This window comes from Netta rufina, assembly GCF_964035555.1.
Source record: "Netta rufina genome assembly, chromosome: 29".
NCBI lineage: Eukaryota > Metazoa > Chordata > Aves > Anseriformes > Anatidae > Netta > Netta rufina.
Window position 1 is genome coordinate 3,456,259 of NC_140153.1, and position 25,247 is coordinate 3,481,505.

General features: G+C 46.8%; 1 protein-coding gene across 3 annotated transcripts in view; it reads right to left on the reverse strand.

Annotated features, from left to right (window-relative positions):
- The window catches only part of POGZ (pogo transposable element derived with ZNF domain), a 33,184-nt gene extending 8,384 nt beyond the window's left edge, over positions 1 to 24,800 (reverse strand). For 2 of the 3 annotated variants that reach the window (XM_084303244.1, XM_084303243.1), the window contains exons 1-10: positions 24,470 to 24,800; positions 14,720 to 14,844; positions 5,717 to 5,892; positions 4,641 to 4,749; positions 3,536 to 3,715; positions 2,452 to 2,658; positions 1,999 to 2,108; positions 1,264 to 1,598; positions 615 to 769; positions 263 to 363 (exon numbers count right to left, since the gene is read on the reverse strand). In XM_084303244.1, coding sequence (XP_084159370.1) covers positions 263 to 363; positions 615 to 769; positions 1,264 to 1,598; positions 1,999 to 2,108; positions 2,452 to 2,658; positions 3,536 to 3,715; positions 4,641 to 4,749; positions 5,717 to 5,892; positions 14,720 to 14,843 — 1,497 coding nt within the window. In that variant the 5' untranslated portion in view covers position 14,844; positions 24,470 to 24,800. Of the gene's footprint in view, positions 1 to 262; positions 364 to 614; positions 770 to 1,263; positions 1,599 to 1,998; positions 2,109 to 2,451; positions 2,659 to 3,535; positions 3,716 to 4,640; positions 4,750 to 5,716; positions 5,893 to 10,388; positions 10,528 to 14,719; positions 14,845 to 24,469 lie in introns of those variants that run through there. The other variant, XM_084303245.1, reaches the window with a different exon arrangement.
- Positions 24,801 to 25,247: the final 447 nt, after the last annotated feature.

Sequence of the window (25,247 nt, forward strand, 5' to 3'; positions counted from 1 at the left end):
TAAACAAATGTCTATCAAGCTGATCCAACTTCACAGTGCTGGGAACTGATGACAAACAAGATACTTGTGCTGCCCTAATAGCCACTGGACTTCTCTTTAAGACCATACCTGAAAAAAAACGCAATGGGCTCCACAGCACTGTCCCATGGACCAAGTGTATTTTGGACCACTATGAACCACACACTTCTCCAGTAAGTGCCAGATTCCTTCTTATTGACTAGTACATATTTATGAAGTCCATCTCTTTAACCACTTTTAATACCTGACAAACATAGGGCATCTCCCCAGGCTTGTGAGTGTCCTTCATGTGCTGTAGGAACATTGGTTCACTCTCAAATGCCCATTCACAAATCTTACATTTTGCTGCAAAAGAAAGAAAAAGCAGGTTAACAGCTGAGGGACAACAACAACAAAGTGAAAATATACACTAGAAGTTACAAGTTTCTTTGATAATAAATCTGAAAAATATAATTTAGGTGGACTTTTCTGCTGGCCTACAGGCATTCCATGGGGGCAAGGCAGAACGGGTACATCCTTTCTCAATAGATTTGCTATTAACCCAAGACAAACTCCCCCTTAAACCTAAACAAACAACAAAAGCAAAATCGACTTACTTGTTGACTCATAGGGACTGTGAACATTCTCTAAGTGACACTGCAGCTGAAACGGAGTGGAGAACTGCCTGTAACAGTGCTGACAGATGGTGTGGACATCCACCTCTCCATTTTGCTGATCCAGTTCAACATGGTGCTTCATGTGATTCATAAATCTTATGGAAGTGAATAGGAAGTGCATCAACAGAAATCCAAACATTTTGCACCTGTAATCCTGACAGCACTATGAATGCTATACCAGAAGATTTTTTAAGCCCATTTTATCATTACTTTTATGTGAACAAAAGATTAAAGTAATAAAACTAAACTGTGGCCCAAACCAGTGTTGTTTCCTTCTTGCTCTTCCCATCAAAAACAGGATCTCCTCCTATCCAGCAACCTCCTATTCTTTAACTCTTGAAAAAGATAGAGAATAGATCTGGTGGTACAGTGGGGTGTAGTACTAGCTTTTGAGCACTTCTGACACCAAACAGGTATGTGATCGTGGACAAACTGCCTCACTCTACTGCTGTAGCTCTGGATTTAACCTACAGCATGGGAAACTTGTAATGCTTGAGAGACTGATGCTCACAATTCATTTTTACTTCTGCAGATTTGAGGCATTCAGAACACTGCAGACTGTTTTTGTGGCACCTTGCATCCCTCTTACCTTATGTTGTTCTTTAGCCTCTTGGTGCAGTGTGGACACCTGAAGGAAGTTGGAACCTTGGGGAAGTTCAGTAGCTGACTCACTTTGCCACCATCTCTGCCATAGTAGAAATCATCTACTAACATAATAAGCTTACTTTGGGATGAGTCAACTATGTTTTCACTTGGCTCTGGAGCTTTAGCAGGTGGGGACAGCGCAGGGATAGGAGTGGAAGAGGGCGGTGAAGCAACAGCTGTAGTTTTTTCTGGAGATGGAGGCTTTGCAGATTGAATGTTTGGTTCAGAATCTAGAGATTTTCTTTTCTTGAGGAATTCAACCATTTCAGGGCAGCAGTACTAAAAGGAAAAAAAAATAAGTATATTAAACAGTATCTAGGAAAGACTATTTATGCTATTAAAGGTAGGCAGGCAAAAACTAACCATCAACTAAGAAGAGCCAAAGGCACTCCAGGAAACTCTTAAGGAAGAAGTAATGCACATTCAACATCCAGTTTTCTGATTGTTTACTGGTCAGTAAAACTGGAAAACAAATGCACCTCCTGGCTGTAACAGGACATAAAATTGGGGCCCTGCCTACTTGTGGTGAGGGATGCTGTTAGGCCTCTCCTTTGCCTTTCACTTTCTCCTAGCCGTATTCTTCCTTTTCACAGAAGTACCTAATCTAGGGAGAATTATTCCTTGCACTCCAGTCATGAACAATTATCAATTAACTGCTCATCTCAGGATAGTTACTTACACACATATGTCCTCTTAAAGCTTCAGTGACTCGAAACTGAGCATCGCATCTTGGGCAGACCTTCCTGCCACCATCTTGCAAATCAAATGTGGGAATAGGAGATGAACTGACTGTAATAGGAAAAGAAAAAGACACAACAAAAAAATTTAGAATCCTTACACTTTTTAGGTTCAGGTCAGCCTTTTTGACATACTGAAATAATATAGTTTCAAGAGCTACACTTTTAACTACTAAAAAGACTGGAGAGGCAGAAAACAATGAAAGTATGCAAACTTCTGTCAATCTGTATGCTGAAATATACCCCCCAGTAGCTATAACGAGTGTCTCAAAATTAGACTAATTAAAAATACATAAAACAGTTCAACTGATCTTCCTTTCTTTAGTCATTTGTTTGTTCCTATCCGTCAGTTTAAATCCCTCATCTTTGTAAGACAGCTCGTATGCAAACCATACCTTTTAACGATGACGATGATGACGAGGACTCTGAAACACTAGATCTCTGGGAACCATGCACAGGGCTGCTGTTGGACACCACAAGGGGGCCAGGGCTCTGGCCTAACGAAGGAATGGTGTTCAGAGTATTCACGAGCTTCGCAACCTCGTTGCTATTCTCGCCAGTCACTCCAGGTCTCTTTACAGTCACAAAACTTGCAATACTCACTGCCAAGAGAAAGGACAACTGAGGAACACTAATAAGGAATCAGTAAGATCTGATGTACTCTTTGAAACCTGTCCCCACCTAGCATGCCTTGTCTCATGCTCTTCTACCTTTAACCTTCAGCAAAGAACAAACCACCAGTTCTCCCATCCAGAAATGCAAAGGTTGGCAAGACTGGAAAAGTAGAACTTCCAAACTGTGCCCTGAGACATGAGCCGTGCCCTACAATGAACTAAACAGGATACTGATGGTCACAAAATTTACTTGTATTTCTTTTCTAAATGCAGCTGTATGTGATTACGGCCACTTAAAGCTAAAAATAACCTTACTTGCTGCGTGCAGATTTTTTTCTTTTTAAATTGTTTGTCACTATTCCTGAGCTATCATTTCACTCATGAATTCAGCCAACATTTTTTTAAAAAAAGCAACGTGGTTAGTTTCAGCTTGTGCTCTTCACCTTTCAAAAACTTAAGTGATTAAAAAATAGTCTTTTTAACTTTTGGGGACTTCTAATTGGTGGTCTCAGAACATTCTACAAAACAAGCAAACCCTGGTTCTCTAACCAAACGGGACACTCTGGAAGGATTATCACCATTTTCCAGGTTGTAAGAGAGATGAAGCATGAGTCAGTGACGGAGGCAAAAATAGAACCCAAGAGTTCTGACTCAACTTCTGCATTTTAGCTACTGAGCCATATGTTTGAAGATCAAATTATAGACAGTGTTATACACTTGAGTCCCCTTGCTTTTCCACGGCAAGTCTTACCTAATTTGGGGTTAGTAGCTTGACTGGACTGCCCTGGCTGCTGCACAGTTAACTGTCCCAGTGTTGTTGGCTGCGTTGAAGTAGGAGTTGTGGAGGTGCTGGGAGTGGACTTACTTTGCTGTTGTGCCTGGGACTGTGGCACTGTGCTCCTGATGGTAAGCGTGGCCGGAATGACCGTAGTGAAAGTGTTGGTGGTGGGTCGGACCGGCATGGTTGTACCTGGTCTCACCTGGGCCATTTGAGAGAACACCTGAGGAACGCCAACTGTTGGTTTAACAAACTGGGTACCTGGGGCTTCAAAAACAAATGAACAAACAAGGTAGATCAAGTAATCGAATTCCATTCCTTGCCCAGGGTACAACCTAATTTCTAACACTGCTTAATCCCCCAAATTCCCAGGAATTTCAGTGGAAGTTTTAAGAGTTCAGCACCTTAATTTTCCTTCCCAAGCAGACTGAAATTGATCTTGGATACAGACAGAGTAAAAAATTAGATTTACAATTTTTAGGTGGAATTCTCTAAAAGGCTCACAAGCATAAACCCTGCTGACTTTCATGGGGCTCTTACTAGTCTCTAGGCCAAGGGAAGCTCATGGAAGGCTTTTTATGACAGAACAAGGGTGATCCTATAGTTACAAATTATTTTATGACATGAGGTTTTACAGATCCGTTCTTGGGATACTGAAAGAGGACTCATCACAAAGCACGGTTGCTTTGTTATAAGGCAGGTGTATGGTGACACATGGATTCTTAATCTTGTTGATGGTGAATGACAGGATCTGGTAGCAGAAGGCAATGTTAGAAAAATCATCTTCAAGGTGAGACTTCTTTTCCAGGCAGTAGGGGAACACTATCATGGCTTGGGGAGATTCTGAAAGGAAGAGGGGTGGTTACAGGCCAAGATTTTGGAATTAAGTTAACCAAGGAGCCTTTTTGAAGAGGTTAGATTACGTGTAGCTCTGTGAGGCAGGCACTGCTTCCAGGTGGAAGTCCCCTACTCTGCAAAGTGGTTTCTTACTATGATCAAAGGGCCTACTCTAAGCTGGAAACGACTAGCAGAATTGGAGCCACAAATGCAAACAAATCTCATCTGCTACAGAGCTGGAAAATCCCCTTCTCTAGAGCTTCTAGATCTGTATTTCAAATACACTCTTTTAAATCCCTGGTGCTCTGTAAAGACAGACAACACTAACGTGGTTTTCACATATTTCAGTCCTTACCTGGGACTAGGGTGATGGGTCTAACTGTTTGACCTTGCTGTACATTCAGGACAATTCCAACTTGATTCATTGTGTTTTGCACAGGCCGCACATTCCTCACAGGAAAACCCTGCATTCAAACAGTAATTGTTAACATAACAAATATATATCTAGTACATTCAATCTGAGTTTTCTACTCTAAAAACATTTACCTCAGAAAACAAACAAACAAACCCGTGTTACCACTATCACCTACAGGATCAGTTGAACTATGAAGCCATGCTGTTCTCAGCCAGCACCTTACCCAACAGTAGGGCCACATTTCTACAATGTTCTGGGATACTGCCTCCACTCTCAACCTCTCCTTCCCTAAGCACCTACAGAAAACCTCTCCCAGATCTTAAGCAATTTGTAAGGCCATATTTGAAGCAGCAGTGGTTTCCTGAGATAGGTAAGTGATCTGTTTTGTTGTTTGAAACCTCTATTTTCTTTTTCATTAATGATAAACAGCTGCAACATACTAAGATTTATTTATTTATTTATTTATTTTATAAAGCAGGAGCTCTGGCAAACATGCACCCTTATTTTGTAGGAGTGTTTCCCCAGGCAAGTGTTCAAAGAAGTCAGTAAGTACCACCTGCACATTTTTCAGGAAAATAAAACAAAGTAGTAAGTACTTAGCAAGGTCAAATCCACACAGAGTGGACAGACCCACCTACAGCTGGGAGTCAGGCCCTATCAGTAAGTCAGGAGTACGCTACTAGTGAAAAACAGCATGAAGTCCCATCAGACCTGTACTGGCTCTGTAAGACTTGCTGAAGAGCAGAATGTGGACACATTTTTCAAATGAGACTCAACTATGAAATGACTACAAACCAACCTACAGCACACACGATATTTAAAAACAAGGCTATTGCTAAGGCTACATCAATTAGACCCCAAACCCACCAGATTTCAGCTCAAGTGTAGCATCCAGCAAGGTGCACAAGACAAGCTGAAACAGGCATCTGATTATGCCAGCCTCCCAGGGACGGGTACACTCGGTCTTCCTTCTCAGAGATGCCAACGTGCAGGAGTGGGGCTGCAAGGGCACTCACCTGGGTCGTTATGAAGATCGGCTGGCTGGTCACTGGAGAATTCGTGACGTGATTGGCATTCTGCATGATCTGTACAGGTCGCAATACTGGCTGGGTTACCATTGTGCCCAGACCTGAGGCTGGGTTCTGGGTAAGGATCAGCGGCTGTCCACCTTGCTGAACAAGAGGATTGCCAGCTGGAAGAAAACAGAAATACAGCAAAAAGTCTCACTTGCCAAGTAGAAATGCTTCTCACACACTCAGCTGGCAATTTTAGTCTTCAGAATTTGAATGAATTTTCCAGAGCATGCCTTGAAAGTAAACTTGTGAAACTAACCAACCCTTCTACACATCGTTTCAATGCTCATAGCTACGCAAGGATTTCTCCAAGCTGCCTGGGAACCAGCTGCTCAAAACCCTTAGCTCTAAGCAATCTCACCAACTGATTATGCTGGCTTCTGCATGCCCTTTGAACACAGCCACAGCAGCTAAAGAAAATATTTTTTCTACTCTCATTAAGTAAAAATTCACCTGCTGAGAGATACTGGGAAAACTTATGCTGAACCACTCACTGCAGTCCCTGGTGCAGGATATCTACCAGAGACAGAAACACCACGAAAGTTTCTGAGCAGCGTCACCAACCACAGGCGGTCAGGGACTCCAGTGCCAATTAACCAGAACCAGGATAAAAGAATTCTGAAGTAACCTAAAGTAATCTGCAGCATCCTCTGTCACAAAGAGGATGACAACCCTGAACCTTCATGAAGTGCCAGACAAGCTTCACCACAAGAAAAAGACTGAAAACATCTGGATCACGCTGAAGTGACAACGTACAGCATGTATCATAAGAACATCATGCAAGGGTTTGAGGTGCTTCTTCTCTTGATTCAGGCAGCATCCCGATTGAAAAAAAAAAAAAAAAAAAGAAACCTAAGATGTGGAAGAGACAGTAATTTTATCCGCTAAACTCAACATACTTGACACTGCACAACATGTGAAAAATTTCACACAAGTCCTTCGGTATGAGAGCACGTTCAGGTAACTGCAAACAAGCAGGCTACTGAAGCTTAGCAAAGTACCATGTCAGCTGAGACCCGGGGCTGTGCAGGTGCTGGTGGTCAACCTCACGTGGAAGTAAAACTACTTAGCTTAAAACATCTTCATGGTGTTTTATACTAATGGATTTTATTTAGGATTTGCTTGCCTGACAGTAACCCGCACTTTACACTAAGCAGCAGTAACTTGATTCCTTGCAATTGTGCTGACATAGCCGTAAGGGAGTTCTAACACTGGTGTTAACAACCATCACACCCCGAGGGATTTCCCCGAGGGATTTTCCTTGTATACTTTGCTACAGACATGCTGCTCAGAGACACAGCTGCCTAATACCTCTGCAATCCGATTCTGTCCTGAGATGCTTGTCGTTTTGTGAATTTTTGACCGCTCAACTTAGAGCATCCCGTGTCCGCTGCAAGTTACCTAACACTTCCCCTTACCTGCAGCTGAAAAAAGGCATCCCATAGATCTGTGAACTGCTAACTGTTTGGGTCAAGTTTCCTATGACGGATATCTGCCTCAGTCATTTCTCACAGTGAGCTGCAACAAGTAGAATCTTGTAGTCATTAAAGAAAAGCAAACCAGCAAACTATGCTTCCTCTGGTACCATTAAAAAAAATAAAAAAAGCAATTCCTTACAAGTTCCAGAACCTCTGCACAGTTGCTCAGGGGACTCCCGTGGTCTCTGACTACCCCAGGGAAATCCGTATGGTCACGTTTATCGGCTTCTGGTCATTGCTGTTTGCACCAGCCAAGCAGATGCCAACCAGTGCTTGGCCGTGTCCTTCAGCCAAGGCCCGGTTTGTTCCACGTGTGCTCTCAGTGCCACAAGCTCTTACAGGAACAGACTTGCAGTATTTGCACAGAACGAGGGAATTCAAACCCAGGAATGCTGCCCAATTGCTTCTGGCAAACTGGGGGCTAACGTTGCACCAAAACAACGATCAGAAGAATCTCCCATCTACCGGCACTGCTTGCTGATACCCAACAGGGGAAAGGAATTAAAGGCAGATAAGACGGGATGAAGACAGGATGAAGAAAGGCAGTGAAGACACGCCAGTGAAAGATGGAGCGAAATGGTCTACAGACACCAAAACAATTGTTCAGCAAACACAAAACAAACCCCTGCCACTGATGATGCCCAGCAGAATGCTCCTGACCTTGCCTCCCTCCAGCAGCCACCTCCCAGAGGATGGACGCGCTCACCGTTAGCTCAAGCCCCAGCAGTGGACCAAGCAAGAAGGAACTGTGAAGGCTGCCTTGACCTCCTTGACCTTCCAACAACACTAACTCACTCACAGCTGGACACTTTATTTTATTTTTTATTATTAAATTAGGCCATGATTATTTCAAACAACTCAAAAAACAAGCAGGAAACGTAATGGGTCTCCAATTCCTTCTTCCTCTATACCGTTCTCCCTCGCCAAGCTGAGCTTTTTCACGTATTCATGTTTACTCAACTCAAACTGTAGAGAGGAACGTCACAGGAATTCTTATGAGGAACCACATCCAGATTTTAATAATGTATGATTTTTTTTTAAGGCATGGGGTGCTGCTATACAGCAAATGAAGGTAAGTTTTGAACAGCTACCCATTCGGTCAGCTGCACTGATCCTATGCACTGAGTGAGGAAGAGGGAAAACAGCATATAATCACGTAAAGGCTTTGTTAGTAACACACGCAAACAAAAGGGACCAAGTTAAGACTGAATGGTAAGCACAGGCAGGAATTCTCCAACAAAATGCCATCGTGATCCATATAAAGAAGTATTTCCTGCAGTGCTGTTGACAAGTCCCTAAGGGGTCTTCTTCCAGTCATTACTCATGCTGTACAGGGAGGTCTGCATTGAGAAAACCAGAATCCTGACTGCACACAGACACTACAGATCCCACTGCTCTACCCACGCAAGCAGAATTAACGCTGCTGCAATGGCCAAAACCAGCCAGGCCAGAAGAGTTACTAAGCCTACAGGAACCCAAACTCTTTGAGATGTCCATGCTTTTTCTAATTATTATTATTATTTATTTTTTTTGAGCACATACCACCTCTTATACATGAGATCAGAAAGATGAGGTTGCATGTGGCTCAGGGAGGTAAAACAAAAAAAATTCCTTAATCCCATTACTGCTGTAACCCACATCTTGAGGGCAAAGGGCTTCCAAATCAGCAGGGTGAGAAATGATAAAGGAAGCCTCACAGGAATCTTCCCAGCGCAGACATGTGGCATGATTCAACACTTCTGAGACCGACGGAATATCCAGATTGTTTCAGAGCTACAAAATGGTCCAACATTACCGAAACTGCTGATGTTAAAGGAAAGGGCTGCTGTACCCGAACAGCAAATGTTTCCTATGTAAATGTGCAAATCCAGGAAAAGACCTGCTGCATGCCAAAACGTTCTGACCCACAGCCAAAACAGCTTCTTTTAATGGAAGATGCTTTACTCTGACAGTCTGGATGCTGCCTGACTGGCAGCGCTCAGGGTGTACGATCCAAATGTTTTCACAAAGATTTTATTACGCAGAAACAGTAGGGTGATGGAAGACTACAGAAGGTTCGGTTCCAAGCCACACAACTGCCTGGCCCACACACTGCATCTTGCCTCACTTTTTCAAGTGCCTTAGACAGCAGGGGAACTGCTGGAAAAGAGACATCAGTTCCCACTCTGAGCATGAAAAAAAAGAAGCATCCATCATCAAACACAACTTCGAGCCGAGGCAGACGTCGTGCGGGCTGGCAGCCCATCTTGGACCATTTTCTTCTTTAGGATCAAAAGCAACAAGCACGAACCCACTGCTGTCTGAACTCCAAGCACGCTGCCTCCAGTCCCAACTGACAGGGATGACGTGCCGCTGGCCTTTGCCATTTTATTAAAAGGTCTCTGAGGAGGAAAAGGATGGTAAGGAGTGAATGGAAACTAGAGGCAAATAGACTGCATTTGCAATCTTTGTCATCCCTTCACAGTACTCCTGAAAATAAAAAGGTGATTATCAAAGAGAAGAGAGAGCACTTAAGGGAAGTTGGGGGGGGGGAGCAAAGCAAAACACCACCGTTGGATAGTTCGATCGGGTTCTGGATATTTACATCCCACCCAGTATCTGCTGAGGGCCCCGAGCCCTCATCAGCAGACCATTTGCTCCTCAGTGGCTGGAGGATCTTACTGGGTTGACAAGGAGCACAGAGTCATCCCCAAATCTTTCAAGGAGTGGAGGAGACCTTGCCAAATGCTGAGAGTCTGCGACTGCAAATGAGAGGTCTTTCATTGCCACTGAACTTCCATGAGAATTCCTGACGACAGAAGCTATGACGACCTCGGGGTTAGTACAGAGGCCACTGTGCAACCTCAAGCAGAGCGTGACAGTCAGGTTTCCAACTCCTTCTGGCACTCCTTGGGAGTTTACAAATAATCTGGGAAGACTTGTACTAGTTTAACAAACAAAAGATGACTTTGGGTTTAAGTCCATGTTAAAGCAGGGACCAGCTGACAAAAATCTTCTGGTCAAGTCAGTCCAGGGATTTGGATTCTTTTCTCTCAGGGTGGACTTGGCAGGTTCCTGCCACGCCGCTCTCTCCTGAAATGCTATAATTACTAGACAAAACAATAGCAGAAGCATATAGAAACACTCTAATTCCTTACCAGAAACTGCAGGTTCTTTTCAATGTGGCCAGGATGGGCACAGCTGAATGACCAATTTTTTCCCCAGGTTTTTGTAGACTTTCATTAGTGAGAATGACAAGCCTTCTGGAGTAGCATGTCCAAGAGCGTGCAGTGCTTCTCTTAGATTGTTTCCAAGGAGATTTGTAAGGTTTCCACAGGTCCTGGAACACTTTAAACTCACCGGCCAAGACAGATGTGCATAGATTCACTACTTCATCTAGGGAGAATGAGGAGACCATGGCAGAAATCAGCTGCTGCGAAAGAACAAATTACGTTCTTCTCTCTTCTCCTCCTGCCTCTCAAGCGTATGACTCTCCAAGTAGCTCGCTGGCTTAATTTGCTTCTTTGAGGAGGGTGACTTAAGAGCTAAATGCCAGTTGATGAAGCAAGCCTCCTGAGGTACGCCTGAACAGCCCATTTAGTCCTGGACCAAGCGATCCTTGCGAGTCCTAGGCCTCCTCCTACACCACCTCTTGAACCGCTCCTTGACTTCCAGCACGCTGCCAGGAAGGCAGATGCAGGCACACACACACACGAGTTTCTGTATTCTCTCCCAACCAAGCACAGCAGAGGTGCTCTCCTCTGCAGGAGAAGCCACTCTAACAGGATGGGCCTGGCCTGCTTACAGGAGGGGTCAGGCGTGACTTGTGGCGCAAAGAATCGCAGGAATGTAAGTTTTATTTTTATCTGATGGTGGAATTATTAAAAAGGAGTCAGGCTGTCAGGGTGAGGTGCTCATTTTCTTGTTAGCAACAGTGCTTTTCTGCATACCAGGACACCGTGGCATCTGACGGACATGTGTTACACCAGCAAGCTGCGCACGTATACGGAACATCAGGAAGAATGGTCTGAGTGGGATACAGGTATAGCTAAAAGCAATCGCAGGAAATTAAGGAAAAAAATTAGGCCGAGCGTCACTTCAAATATATTTAGCTTTCAGTAATTTTTCCTTTCATGTCCCAGTAATTTGAGACATTTAAAAACTAATCTGCAGGGAAAAAAAAATCTGAAGATGAAATTCAGGAAGATGGAAAAAAATAGCTAAAAGGTATTTCCACCTCCAGTTTTGAAAACTTATTTCTTGATTTTTGGACGTGAGGTCTTCCCTATCCAGCCCACTGTGCACTTCTGTGGTCAAAGGCGAGCTGGTGGTTTGTATGTGACGCTGTTAATACACCTCAGGAGAATTTGGGGAGGAGAATTTAAAAAAAAAAAAAAAAGGATAAATTTTAGGTCTCCAGGCTGGCTCATAATGAATTTAATCCTAGATGGGAGAAAAAAAAAAAAACACAAAACAAAACCCAACAAAACCTTACACTGGGAGAATGGTTAGACTGAATGGATCTTTTTCAGCTCTAGCTTTTAAGTCTTTTTAATTAATGTAAAACAAAATGCAAGATGACAGCCATGAGCGTAAAAAACAGATTGCTGAAAGCTGGGGTGATTCCAGACATGGCTCATTTTGTGAGCATTCCACGTAGTCACAACTTGAACTGGGATCAGACCCTCAGTCACCGGGCCAGCAGAAACTGCAGAGGTGACACATGTCCCCGGGGCACGTCACCACTCAAAATCCGTGCAAGCCAACGAGGATTCCTGCAAGTCCAAGTTGTGCCACCTGAGACAGCAGCAGCTCAACGAACACATTACTCCAGAAAGAAAAGGCCACGTTTCAGGCTGAAGAATTTTGTTTGTGTTGGTCCTAAAGTTAATGGGCCAAGCTACCCCCGGTGCATCAATGTCATCAGGAGAATTAGTTGCACCATAAAAACCGAAGCACCCCAGGAATATCCAAAACCAAGCATGTTTCTGTATTTTGCCGTACAGAATTCAAACCAAAGCACCTCACACTCTACCACTAGGTTAAGGACGAAGCGCTGTGTTCCCTGGCATCGCCACGCAGCCAATTGACTGCACGTTCCTAGTGCCCCCAGAGCTCACTTCCACTGCAGCAGGTAACAAACCCCAAATACAACCACCACCCTCACCCTGAACCACTCGGCCCCGTGGTGCTGAACACTGTTTCAACAACCCTACCAGAGCTGACCAAGCCATCCAGTCCGAAACTCCACGTATTTCAAAGCAGCCCTGTCTTGAGGCTGTAAAGATCACTGCCCTCCCACCTCTCTTCCAAAGCAGACCAATCCACACCTCTGAGGTTTTCAGACTTTTCCAGGAATCGAAGTGCAGTTCTCTGGCCAAACATTACTTAGGAAACTCCCCCAGCCCTACGATGCTCCCTAATGCTCGGAACCAGCATGGGGCGAGCAGATGACCCAGATCCCCTTGGGTCACACCTGCTGGTAGCAGGACAGCAGACGATGCTGTGAGAGCCACGAAAGAAAGACGATGGGAAGCAATAGACTGAGTCATGCTGAGCAACAACCCGCCTAAGTTTGTAACCCACAGAGAAAAAACAAAGGTGTTATTCCCCCAACAGCCACTGCTATTTTTGGTTGTGGTCCAGAATAACACAATAAGCAGAAGACGACTGTAGGTAGCTACGCTGGTGATTTCATTCCTCTAGTACCGTCTAGAGGCATAAATGCCTGGAAACACAACAGCAGCTTTTCAGGGAAACGGTGCTCCTAAGGCTGCAAGGAGCTGAGCTGTTCGGAGAGCTGAGGCAGGACAGCAGCACACGGGATCCTCCTGAACCTCCAGCGCTCCCAAGGCCAGGGAGAACGCCGGGCTCCAGACCATGCAGCAAGGGGCTGGCGAAGGGAGACAAAACATGCTTTCTTCTTCCAGCCTCTCCCACTACGTTTTCAAGGCAAATGCTGGAGTTCTGAATTAGTTTCCTAAGCTAAGAGCTTATCATGACTCTCGCTTTTGAGATAACAGAAACTGAGGGAAAAATAAAATTCTCAAGACTGTGGTGATTCTGTGTAATCCTTTCAAATCCAAGATGTGACAAAGGCCTGTGGAAGTCAGATTCCTGTACAAATCCTGCTGGTTTTAATTGGATCTGGGAATCATTTGGATAGTAGGTCTTATGGAGGACTTAAGTAGGTCTTACATTTTTTTTGTAACTCAATCTAACAAGCACACCAATATCACCAAGCCTTTATTAATTGCAATTGATTTAGAACATCTGTCTCAGTTTACTTTTATTAGCAAAGCTATGAAATATTCATCACCTGTGTATTATATGATGACATACACTTGGAGTGCAAGATACTTTTAAGACACTTCCAAGAGAAGGTTCTATACGTTACTGAAATGGATACACTTCTCATTACTTATGTCTGATCAAATTTTACCACAAATGACGTGATGACTTTTAAGCAAGTCTGACACACAGATTTATACAGCTCCCTAATCCCAAAGAGACCTAAACCCACTTTGTATTTCAGTATATTAAGTTATGCACAGAGACTGCTTAAGCTGTTTCTGAATTGAAGCAAGGCAATCTGCTTGTAACAAAAAAAATACAATACAAAACGTTTGGCTTTGGACAGTAAGCTGTAGTCACATCCAGCTTCCTTAGCTCTGTATTTTCTATCAGACAGCACAAGCAAGAAAAATTCAACTTACTCAGACCACTGTTAGTTTTATACCCATCCCAATCCATCTCTGACTGAATCACCTTCTCCTTACAAACATCCTTCTACCTTGGCGCCTCTAAACACTATTCATCAAAGTAGGCTCCTTCTAGATCTTGCCTTGTAGGAAGACCAAGAGCGAGCAGATGACAGCAGCCAGCAGGAGCAGCAAACCCTCCCCTACGCAGAGGCAGACACATTCTGCTCACCTCCAGTTACCAATTCCAGTTACCAACTGGCTCTCCAAAGCCCCCAGTGCTGAACGCATCCACAAACACCCTGCATCACCCACTAGCCATGAATAGTGACTGCCTAGACATTGGTAACGCTGACTACCAAGAATGCTTCCATGGCATGGAATCCAAGAATGACGCCGCGGTCAGGAACATGAGACGTGCTCAACCACCAGACTCAGTTATCCCTACAAGATGGAGCCTCATCTCTATTCCAGATATCAGGCTGACTCTTTGCTTGATCTTGACCAAAAGACCAAGAAAAAGTAATTCAAAGGGCTAAACAAAAGCTTAATAAATTAAATATGCCAGTCTACTTCACCCACACACATTACTAGGGGAAGTGTTCTTTTTCCCAGGCACCAGACTCAAGTGTTACATGCAAATACAGATGGTGAAATTGTTACATCACTCATTAACAGTTTTTTTAGCTATCAAATAAGATTACTTACTGGATAGGATGTAACCAATCACTGCCATTTCCCTTTAATACCCATAACTGGAATAATGCTAGACTAAAATAGTTAATTACCCGTAGCAGTTTTATCAACCGAGTTATAATCCTCAACAACAGAATCTTCAATCACATCACTGATTTTCTGCCATGGCTCCAGCTCCTCCTCCTCACATTCCATAAAAAGGTCTGTGTCCGCCATCCTGCAAGGGGAAAAGAAGAAAGCCATTTATTGGGTAGCTGCATTCAGGCAGCAGCAGTTTCATTATAAGAACAACTCTAATGCCAGAATTACTAACAATGTTTTTATTTCCCAATATTCCAAAGAAAAAAATGAGCTGCATATTTCCAGGTTCCTATTTATTTCTCAGGTTATAGAAATGACCCCACATTGTACTTTAATAGGTTTTGCTTTCTTTTCATGGAAATCAATCAAGTTTGTTTAACAAACCCTTGATTTTAACTAAAATTGCAGTGTTTCGCCACTCCTCCTGCACGACAAAGCCAAGTTAAGAGCTTCAGGAGCAGAATTCACTGCCCTAGAACTCAGTAAGAAGAGTCGTAGTTTTTTGTTCTGTTCATGGTTTTGAATATTCTCATTTGAATGTTGGCAGTAATCCTAGAGACTGAATATCCCAGCTCCAATGAGCAAGAAACGTGCAGACAAATGAGTGAACAATCCACAGCCAACCTCGGACTCCTGTTCTGACCAAACCTGCATGGACCCAAACTCCCTCGTGCTGCTCCAGCCCCATCCCCTGCTTATCTCCTTGTACCAGCCCGGAACCTGACACACCATTATAAATCAGTTCAGAGAGGGGAAAAAGAGAAAAGTAAAGGGATTTTCTGCAATTAGACCCATAGTTATTGTCTTTCAACTCAAACGAATCTCTGGAGTAAAGCACCCAGTTCATCTTTTCCACACTACTTATTACGTATTTATTTAGAGACCGACAGATGATGACAGCTCCAGGCTTTTTGTCTCTCTCATTCTTGCCACCCATCTCTAACACTTTTATTGCTGCTACGGCCTTTAGAGACATCGGGAAGCAGCAACAAAGGTAAGTCGCTAACCGAGGGGCGTATCGCTGCTAATGCAATGATGTTATAACACTGCAATTCTCAGTGTTACCTTTTGCTCCACTATTTACACACCTTCCCATTTTGTTTGCTTTGCTGGGCACCATGGCACCCAGAACAGAAGTTTTTACGGATCTGCCTACAGCAAAAGTCAAGTATTTTCTCCTGGGGTTGCATCTAATCCAGGCCTCAATGAAATGCAAATCTGTATGTGCTTAATGCCAAGATCTCTATTAAACATTCAGACCAGCCAGCCAGAATTAAAACCAAGGAGATTCACAACAGTTGTCTCGAGTGTCCTACAGAAGCTCTTCTCAGAGGGACAGTTAGCACCGGAGTTCTCCAAACAGCTGACTTTTCAAATACTACTGACATCTAATCAATAGAGCCATTTCCAACCACACTTTGACAACCTGCAAGCCACTGAGCCAAGCAGCTTTCTTACAGACCTAATTTTGCACCGTTTCAGGATTTGGCTGTTTCTAAACTTCACTTACAAATAACACTTACGCAAAGTTCTAGTTCTCCTTAATAACACACTTAGGGGTCTTTAGCCAATGTAACCATATCCAGAAGTTCAACTGCACTTCTAAAGGAACTCATGATTATAATCAGATACCGCAAAAAATGGATTTCCTATTTTCCTACCTGGGCTAGAGCAAAAAAAGACTCAGTTCCTTCCACCTGCCATGAACCCCTGGGAAGGACAGAGCGAGGAACAAGTGGCAGTTCTGTGCTGCAAGGGAGTGGGAATTAACACGTCTAGAAGGGATGCTGCTCTTCTTGATCACATTTTTGGTGGCAAAAGAAGCTGTTACGGTTGCATTTTGTCTTCTCTACTACCATTTTACTGCCATAAAAATCTGATGAGGAATGTTCTGAGACATAGTGGCCAAAATAAACAGCTTATAATCAGGGACAAGCAAGAGAACAATCCAACTCATTTGCAGACAATCTGTGTTTTCAAATAGCCACAGAAAAGAGTGCTGACCAGAAGGCTTCAACACAACATAACATTTATTAACTCACTGCTGAAGACCTAGGATAGAAACAGTGCCAAAATATAAACTGGATTAAGTCATCATAGAACAATTAAATTTAAGTCTCATATAATTAAGCTATGTCCACATTATCCCCCCCAAAACCACTGAACCGGTTATAAACATGGGTTTGTAAATCACTCTAGAGCTGGGATTTACAGGAGTGGCTGGTAAGACCGCGTGCAGCCGCTCCGTGCAAGTGCAATCTTGGATTTTTTTGTGTTGTGCTATGTAATAGCTGCAAAACAAAGCCACGAGCATCACAAATTTCCTGCAATACGAAATTAAATCAAAATAAAATTTCACCTAAATCCAAAGCAACTGTCTGAAGCAGGTAGGTCTGAGCCACACAAGAATTGCAAGCACTTGTTCCCGTTTGCCAAATTCACGCTGCTGGTACTTTTTCTGAAGCAGCATATGCAGTTCCCTGCCTTCCCCGTGGATACAGACAACCTCTTAGACTGCCATTTTTCTGTGCTCCACTTGCCTACAAAGGATTTGCAGAGCTCATATTGTTATGCTGCAGTCGTATGATGCTGTTTCACTAGGAAATGCTCATTTTAGTTCTACGCCTGCTTATCCTAATACACGCAATTCTCACCACTTATAATTCTGAAGCACATGAATATTTGTTTTAAGAACAATACAAAGAACTGTACTTAAAGGAAACCCATCACACCACTCACGTTCAATAGCTGATCTCCTCTTCCTCACTTTGCATGTTAACAAAACAGCAAAGATAATTCATCTTATGACTCGTACAGCTGCGAACACCCAGTGCTGCCATTCCTTCCACACACAGCAGCAGCTCTTTTAACTGAGCTGCTTTATGCCTAGATTTCCAACTGGCAGTGTGGGAATGTTCAATACAGCTATCCCCATGCCTCTCAAAGTTGTGTATTTTTGGGAAGAATCTTACATAGTACAGTAAATAAAACACTTCTGTATAATTTCACTTGTGATCTCTATGAAACTCAACTTGCCCTTCCTTTGTGAAGGTCTTTGTGAAGACAATAGGCCTTTAAAAGTCCAACCCAACTTACAAATAACTTACTCATATTGAACTCGCCTTTCCTACTCTTTCTTGGGAATGACAGGGAATACCTAAAAAGACTGCACAAGTTGAAGGCGTTCGCAGGCTTGTTCGGCTGTCAGGAAACAACCTTTGTAGAGAAGAACCTACCTCTCTGTATCCCGTCACTACAAAAATATACATCAAGGAAGATATAAAGAACCATGTTTCTTTGAGCCCGGGTAGAACAAGAGAGAATCTCTTTTCTCACCACTCCAAGTCCTTTTCAGCCAACTTTTAACCTAAAATGTGCCGTTCCTCAGGAACTTCAAGTGTCCTGGCTCCTTCCATACACGCCTTCCCCGCTCTGACGCTCCCTCCAGGGCACAAGCACATCTCCGTGGCCATTTCCTCCTTGCCCTTATCACACTTTCCTGGCCCTGGCAGGCATTTGGAGCTGAGGGAAATCCAGCAACGGCTCAGGCTCACCAAGCAGCCAAAGGGAAGCGAACGGCTTTGCACCAAACGGCGAGGCTGAGTGCTGCACATCCTACCTGCAGGCAACGCCGAGACGGACGTGAACCAGGCAGAGAGCTACAGAAACCATCAGGCCCAGGAAGCGTGGTCTTCAAGGAAAGATGGAAGGACCTGGGGTGGTTTAACCTACAGAAGGGCTAACCAAGTGCAAATCTTCATCTCCACAGCACCCAGTACCTGCATGCCTCAAAGACCCTGCGAGCTTCTTCGTTTACATAAAACCTGCAGCGGACAGCAAACTGCATGAGCCACATTTTAAGGGTGGAAAGCAGAGTTCAGTGAAACGAAGCGACTCGCCAAAGCTTCTACGAGAATGAAGGGCTTAGTCAGAAATAAAGAGCTGCCCAGCCCTCATTCACTTCATTGGACAAAAAAACTTCCATCGGTTTAAGAAAAAAAAAAAAAAAGAAAAAAGTGAAAATCATTTTTTGGATGACAAATTGTACAAAAACAGACTCCTAGAAATAAAGCTCTGAAGTCGAGGTTTATGCTGGAAATCTGCTTAGCAGGGGAAAGCAGGAATCAAAGAGCCTTAAATCTTATTTTCTTTGCCTGTTAACATAAACTTTTTTTTTTTTGAATTACAAAATCTTATCAAAAACAAGCGAGATCTCCTAGGAGATGCATACAGAGATCCCAAACGGGTGCGCACCACAACCGATCAATAACTGCATATTTATGATTTGCAATATTTGTGCTTCACAGAAACATCTAGAAAAAAAATTCTCCGTGAAGCTTCTAGGACAAAGCTTCTCTTAGCTGGCAAAAGCGGTGACGCTCACAACAGTGCTATTTGTCTGGAATCATATTACTCCACGCCAGACAAGGAACACTGCCTTAATACTATAGTGATGGGCAGCCTATAAATAGCCGGGATAAATAACCTGATCTATTAATTAAAGCGTGCACATATGTCTACCCAGGAAGGCTAAAACTACAGAGGAAGTCTTTGCACAGATTGTAAAAATATATTATTCAACACCTCATAATTATTCAGAAGATGCAAAGACAAAATGCTAAAGAGACTGTAGTTACAAGCTTCTTTTGACACCAACTTACATTATGCGCATAGTATTTCATCTGCTCGTATCAGCCGAACTAAGAAAATGTCTCCTCTCTTCTATAATGTAACAGCTTTGTTTTTCAAAGCTTTGATCTGGAATATTTCTGTATGTAAGAAGCCTTTGCTCAATAAAATGATTAAGCCCAATGATAAATACTCTGCATTTAGCTTTTCAGCACATAGTTGGCAGATGCTCGGTTGAAAATACGGATGCCAAAAAAATGAGAAAAAAATTACAAAGTGTTCTAGACACGCTGCAAGAAATAGAGCCCTGAAGACTGAAAGGTATTTTCTCTCCCTTTTAGCTGGAAAATGGGAGAAGACCTTCAGGGGAAGAGCCAACATATATTAGCTCTACACAAATAACCGGCACGACTGCAAGATATAAACCCTTTATTTTTTGTCAGCTGATGTGGTCCACGCTCATTGTTGCGATATAGGAGGGGGAAGGCACCGGCCATTCAAGTCTTGCACTAAAAGGCTGGCCACCTGATTACATTTTCTGATCAAACTGATTACCATTACCAGGGGAAACCCAACAATGAAGAATTTTTATTCCCAGACAGCCAAACAGATCACCCCATCACGAGAAATCCTCTTCCCCTGTGCCTCACTGCCAAAAAAGCTTCCTGAGTCCCTCGTCATTTCAACCCAAATCTGGAATCAGGTCTAAGATCCACCTGCATTTATCTATCAACGAACCACTTCGGTATAGTTAGAAAGGTATCATCGAATCCCTCGGGGCTGCTGTTGTATTCTCAGGACAAAATGACTGAACAGGTAGAAAATACAAAACACTGCAGTCTGGCTGAAAACACCACTGGCATTTTCAAGCTTCCGAAACCCACAAATAAACAAAATAAATACTTAATCTAGTTTCTCCACCTAAGTGAGGTGGCAAACAAAGGACTCAGCTTCCATTCCGTAGGCTTTGACTCGTAAATTCACCGACTTACAGCAACGTAAGTGGAGAGAATCAGGGCCCAAATGTTTTCTATTATCTAAAGCACCTGTGGATAGCAGGTTTTACACGACAGCTGCAGAATAAGGCAGCTGTGTCTCATTGAAGTGATCTCTAAAAGATGTGTGGTTATATATTTACAGTTTCATTCACAGCTTGATATTATTTGACACAAAGCAAACAAGTTATGACATACATATGCTGTATATACACACACTTCTTTTAAAAAGGACTTCAAATTAATGACTCGTTCACAGTGTTCTTCAAAACTCGCATGATGGGATGCGCTATTCTTGCTACATAAGCTTCACTTTCTGAGGCTTTTAATTAAAAAAAAAAAAAGTATAAATAAATCAGTACTTGTCAGGGCACCGCTGGTGGCCCAATTTCTGCCGACTGGGTGAAATCATCTGCAACACACTCAGTCTTGAGGGCACACTGGCAGGTCAGGAATAAACCCGCGCTCCGTTACACCCATAACTTGGTAAAGCAAAAGGAGGAGTTTTGGTTAAAGGCAGAACCCAGGAGGGACAGAGGCTACCACCCCATTTCCCAACGTCCCCCTCCAGCACAACAGCCCCTACAGAAGGGCCAGCACAGCCACCGGCTTCACCGGTGGGAAAGCAGAAGGAAGGGTTTGCTCGGATCAAACGCAGATTTGGGGAGCAGGGAACCCCAGCTCCTGCCTGGGGCAGACCTTGGCGGGGCCTTTCTCCAGGTGGGAACAAATTCAGCAAACTCATGACTCCAATACGCCTGGACTCCAACCACTGCAGCGCGGGTCGCACATGAAGTCACGCTAACACCAGCCACACTGACCCTACCGGGTGCTGCCGGTCCTGCAGGAACCCTAAAGCTCTAGTCACAACTATTTTCAAAAAAGGGATATAAATTCACGTGAATTGACAATGGAAACGCAACCGAATACGCAGTGACAATCCAGCCAGTAGCACGGTAACATTCCCAAACTACTACTTTTTAAAAGAAAAAAAAGTTTCAACGGACTCCAGCAGGGAACCCACGCTGACAGATGACTACTTGTGATGAAGGACTGAGGAAAGTTGAGGAAACAACGGGGAGATCCCTCACCACCTTCACAGAGGGGTCTCGCATCGCCCAGAAGCATCCGACTCCGCGCTAACTTCCATTTCAGCACCACGCTGACTCTTGTAGGCACCCCCAAAGCCCCCAGCTCACCCCTGAGACACCCCTGCCCGCAGCAAACGCAGCGCTCCCAGCCCACAAGAGGGGAGGCTGCACACAAGCTGTGCCCCAGAACGTCGCATTCCAGCACCCAACGCGTGAACTTTGTTCACTCTTCTTGCCCAAAGATTTGTCGGTTTTTACGCCCGTCTAGGTTTGCTAATGGAGATTTAATTGTGGCATGGTTTTAATGCTATCAATCCTCTCCCCTGCCTCCCTAAGGAGTTTCCTAAGGGAAAACACTGACATGAAAAATACATATTAAGAATTAATTGACACTTAATTTTTCTTCGCCGCTTGCTATAAAACCACCTCTACCCTGATGGTCCAGAGAAGAAAAGCTAAAATATAAAATTGAGGATCTGTCTTTCAGAGACCCACAAAGAAGCCTGAGATGATTCGATGCACTCCAAGACAAGAATTAACACACAAATCAACTTCTCTTGGCCAAGTTCTCCTTCCGAATGCTCACTTCTCTCCATTTTGTCTAACCTCGCTGAACATGCAGTCCCGGAGTTCCTTTCTTGTTGCTTGTTTTTCAGACTCACTTTTAATAACGCGCACTCGGTGGCAAGGAACGTATCGTAACTTCTTAAGAACCAGGACACCTGATGAAGTTACATTAAATGCAAATGAATCCTGTGATAAAGGTTCCTGCTGTCAAGACATGCTGCAATCCCTTCCCTGAAAAAAAGATAATGCCCTTCCGAGGCTTATAACAAATAACTGGCACGGCTTTAAACTGATACAATCTAAGTGATGAAAACATTGGATGATGTTTTCATTCCTGTTTATAGGGCAATTCATCATGAGCAACCCCTCCGACAGGAGGTACAGGTGAGAGCCGAGTGCCAGAGTTCAGCAGCCGCATCCTTCAGAGCAAGGTGAATTTACTCCTCGTTGACTGATGTGGTTGACTTGGCTTTGCTGGGTACTGAGAGGATTTCAAGAGGCATATTAAGTTTTCTAGGAATGCTACCATTTAAAGTCCTCCATTTTATTTAAGGCTTTGATGTGTGCGATGCCTACTAATTAAAACCTATTACTACACACTCAATTTTAACAATCGTTATCTACCTTAAAGTTTGATCTGCAGAGCGATGAACACAGACTGCCTTAACGACTACCTTCAAGCTGCAGGCCTGGCCTCCGAGGGTCCAAGAGCAGGACTGCAGCTTTCCTGCAAACTCTTCTGGGTCTGCGGGCTGCGCTGCGGAAGGTCCACTTGAGCAGAGACAGTTGCAGGGTCTCTGACAGTATCTAAGCAGCTGGGGGATCCCGCACACAAACAAGGTAACTGTATCCACCCACAAACACCAGAATGCCTGCAGGCAACATGTGCAGAACCCCATGCCCAGACAGAGCTGGAAGTGGCAACGGGGAGGGAGCTCCCTGGGCGGGCAGCCCCACGGAACTACGGCCTTCCCTACCCTGGTACAACCAGAGGGAAAATAACTACGTGCATGCAGCAAGCCAGGCTTCACGTTCAAGGATGAAACTTGACATCTGCAGCGACCTCAGGCTATCAGATGGTACACAGCGAGACCCAGGGTAGGGGAGGCGCAGAATTTGTGTATCCTCACAGAGCGTTTCCTAAAAGAAGCAACAGATTCCCCCATCCTCTACCCTCTCTTCCGCTCGCTCGTGCCCCATTTGGTATGCCTCGGCGACAGCTGCAACTGCTGCCAAGTTAATAAAAATAAAGCTGTGTGTGTTGTCATCTGCGGCGCGTTTTCTGCAAGGCTGTTGGGCAGCGGGATCCGAGCCTCCCCCTCGTCTCCGCACCACATCGCGGAGCAGGGGAGGCGCTGGGGGGGGGGAGCCGGACACCTGGGTTCCCTGGGCACCCAGGAGCGGGCCCACAGCGAGGGCTGGGCAAAGCAGCGAGCGCCTGGCTCCTTCCAGCCCCGGCTCCTCTCGGTACCTGTGGCCAGGGGAGCTACGCACCAGGTCCTGCTGCCAACCCGCGCGGTGCCACTGACGGGGCCAGGGGCTCGCCGCTCACCACGTCCCCGGTGTCACCTCGCTGACGGGGCCGGGGCCGGCCAGGAGCCGCGGGGAGCAGCCCCCCGAGCCCAGGCCCAGCACGGCTCCCGCTCCCTGCACCGGGATGCGCTCGGGACCAGCCCGTTCCGCTGGGGACGGGGGACGCAGGCCCCGGGCAGCGGGGACACCGCTCCTGTCACCCGCCCGGTGTCCACAGCTCGGGGGGCGAGGGGACATGGAGCGGGAGGGGGGTCCTGGCAGGGCGGGCAGAGCCCCCCGGGGCCGGTAATGCCCCTCGGCAGCGCCGCCGGCCCCGTGCTCGGTTTATTGTGGCTGCCGAGCCACAAAAGGGAGGAAAAATAATCCCCGTGCCCAACATGGCGCCCACCCAGCGCCCGCCGGGCCGGGGGGGACCGGGGGGGACCGGGATGGGGACGAGGCCGGGCCCCCCTCCCCTCCCCCAGGGGGGCCGGGCACCGGCATGTTGGGGGGGGGGGGGGGGGGGGGGCGGGCCGGGGGAGGGGGCGGCGGGCGGAGGGAGCCGCCGCCGGTGCCGCTTCACCGCCCCCCCCCCCCCCCCGTGAGGGGGTGTGCGCGGATCCCTCCGCCTGCCCCCGGCCGAGCGGTGGCGGCGGCGCCGCGCTCCGGGACCCGCGGCGGCTCCTCCCCGGCCCCCCCCCCCGCCTCCACCTCCCCCCCGTCCTCCTCCTCCTCCTCCTCCTCCCGCCGCCGCCGCGCTCCCGTCGCGAGGCCGCTTTGTGTAGGGCGCGGGCTGGCCCGGCCGCCGCCCCCCGCTCCCCTCCCCAATCCCCCAGCCCCGGGCGGTTCCAGCCGGTTCCAGCGCCCCCCCCCCCCCCGCCCCCCCGTCACCCCCCCGCTTCCCCCCCCCCCCCCCCCCACATAACGGGGCCGCCGCCGCTCCGCTCCGCCCCGCTCCGCTCCTCACCTTCCGCGCCCGCTCCGCGCTCGGCCGCCGCCGCCTGGCTCCTAGAGCGGCCCGCGGCCCCCCCCGCGCTGCGCCGCCGGCCCGGCCCCGGGAGCGGCAGCGGAGGGCAGGTGGCATGGGCGGCGGGCCCGGGGCGCGATGCTGAGGGGGAGGAGGAGGAGGAGGAGGAGGAGCGGGAGCGGGCGGCGCTGCCGCTGGCCCCGGCCTCTCGCCGTGCGCGCGCAGGGGGCGGCTCCGCGCCTGGCGCCCCCCCTCCCGCCCCGCTCCCGCTCCCCTCCCCCCCCCCCCGGGGCTCGTCACGGAGCCCGCGCGGCGGGCGGGCACCCGGCGGGCGGATGGACACAGCGCTCCGCGCGCGCACACACACACACACAAAAAGGGGACCTGGCCGGCGGAGGGATACGGTGACGTCATTTCCTCCTGGGCCGCGAGGCGCCGCGCCGATTGGCGCGCCGCGCGGTGACGTCACCGCCGCCACCGCCTCCTCGCCGGGCCCGACCGAGGTCGGCGGCGGCGGGGCCGGGGCCGGGGCCGCGCCGGGCTCCGTTGGGGCGGCCCCGGGGCTGCTCCCCCCCCCCTCCCCCCCCCCCGGCCTCCCTCCCCCTCAGCGCGGCCTCGCCCGCGGCCCCACCGGGCCCTCGGGGCGGTCACGGGCAGCGCCCGCGGGGCGGCGGCAGCCGGGCCCTGAGGCCGCGGGGGGGGGGGTCCCGGCCTGGTCCCGGCGCTGCTGGGACCCCCCCCCCCCCCCCCCCCCCCCGTGGTTTGGGGCTCCAGGGCC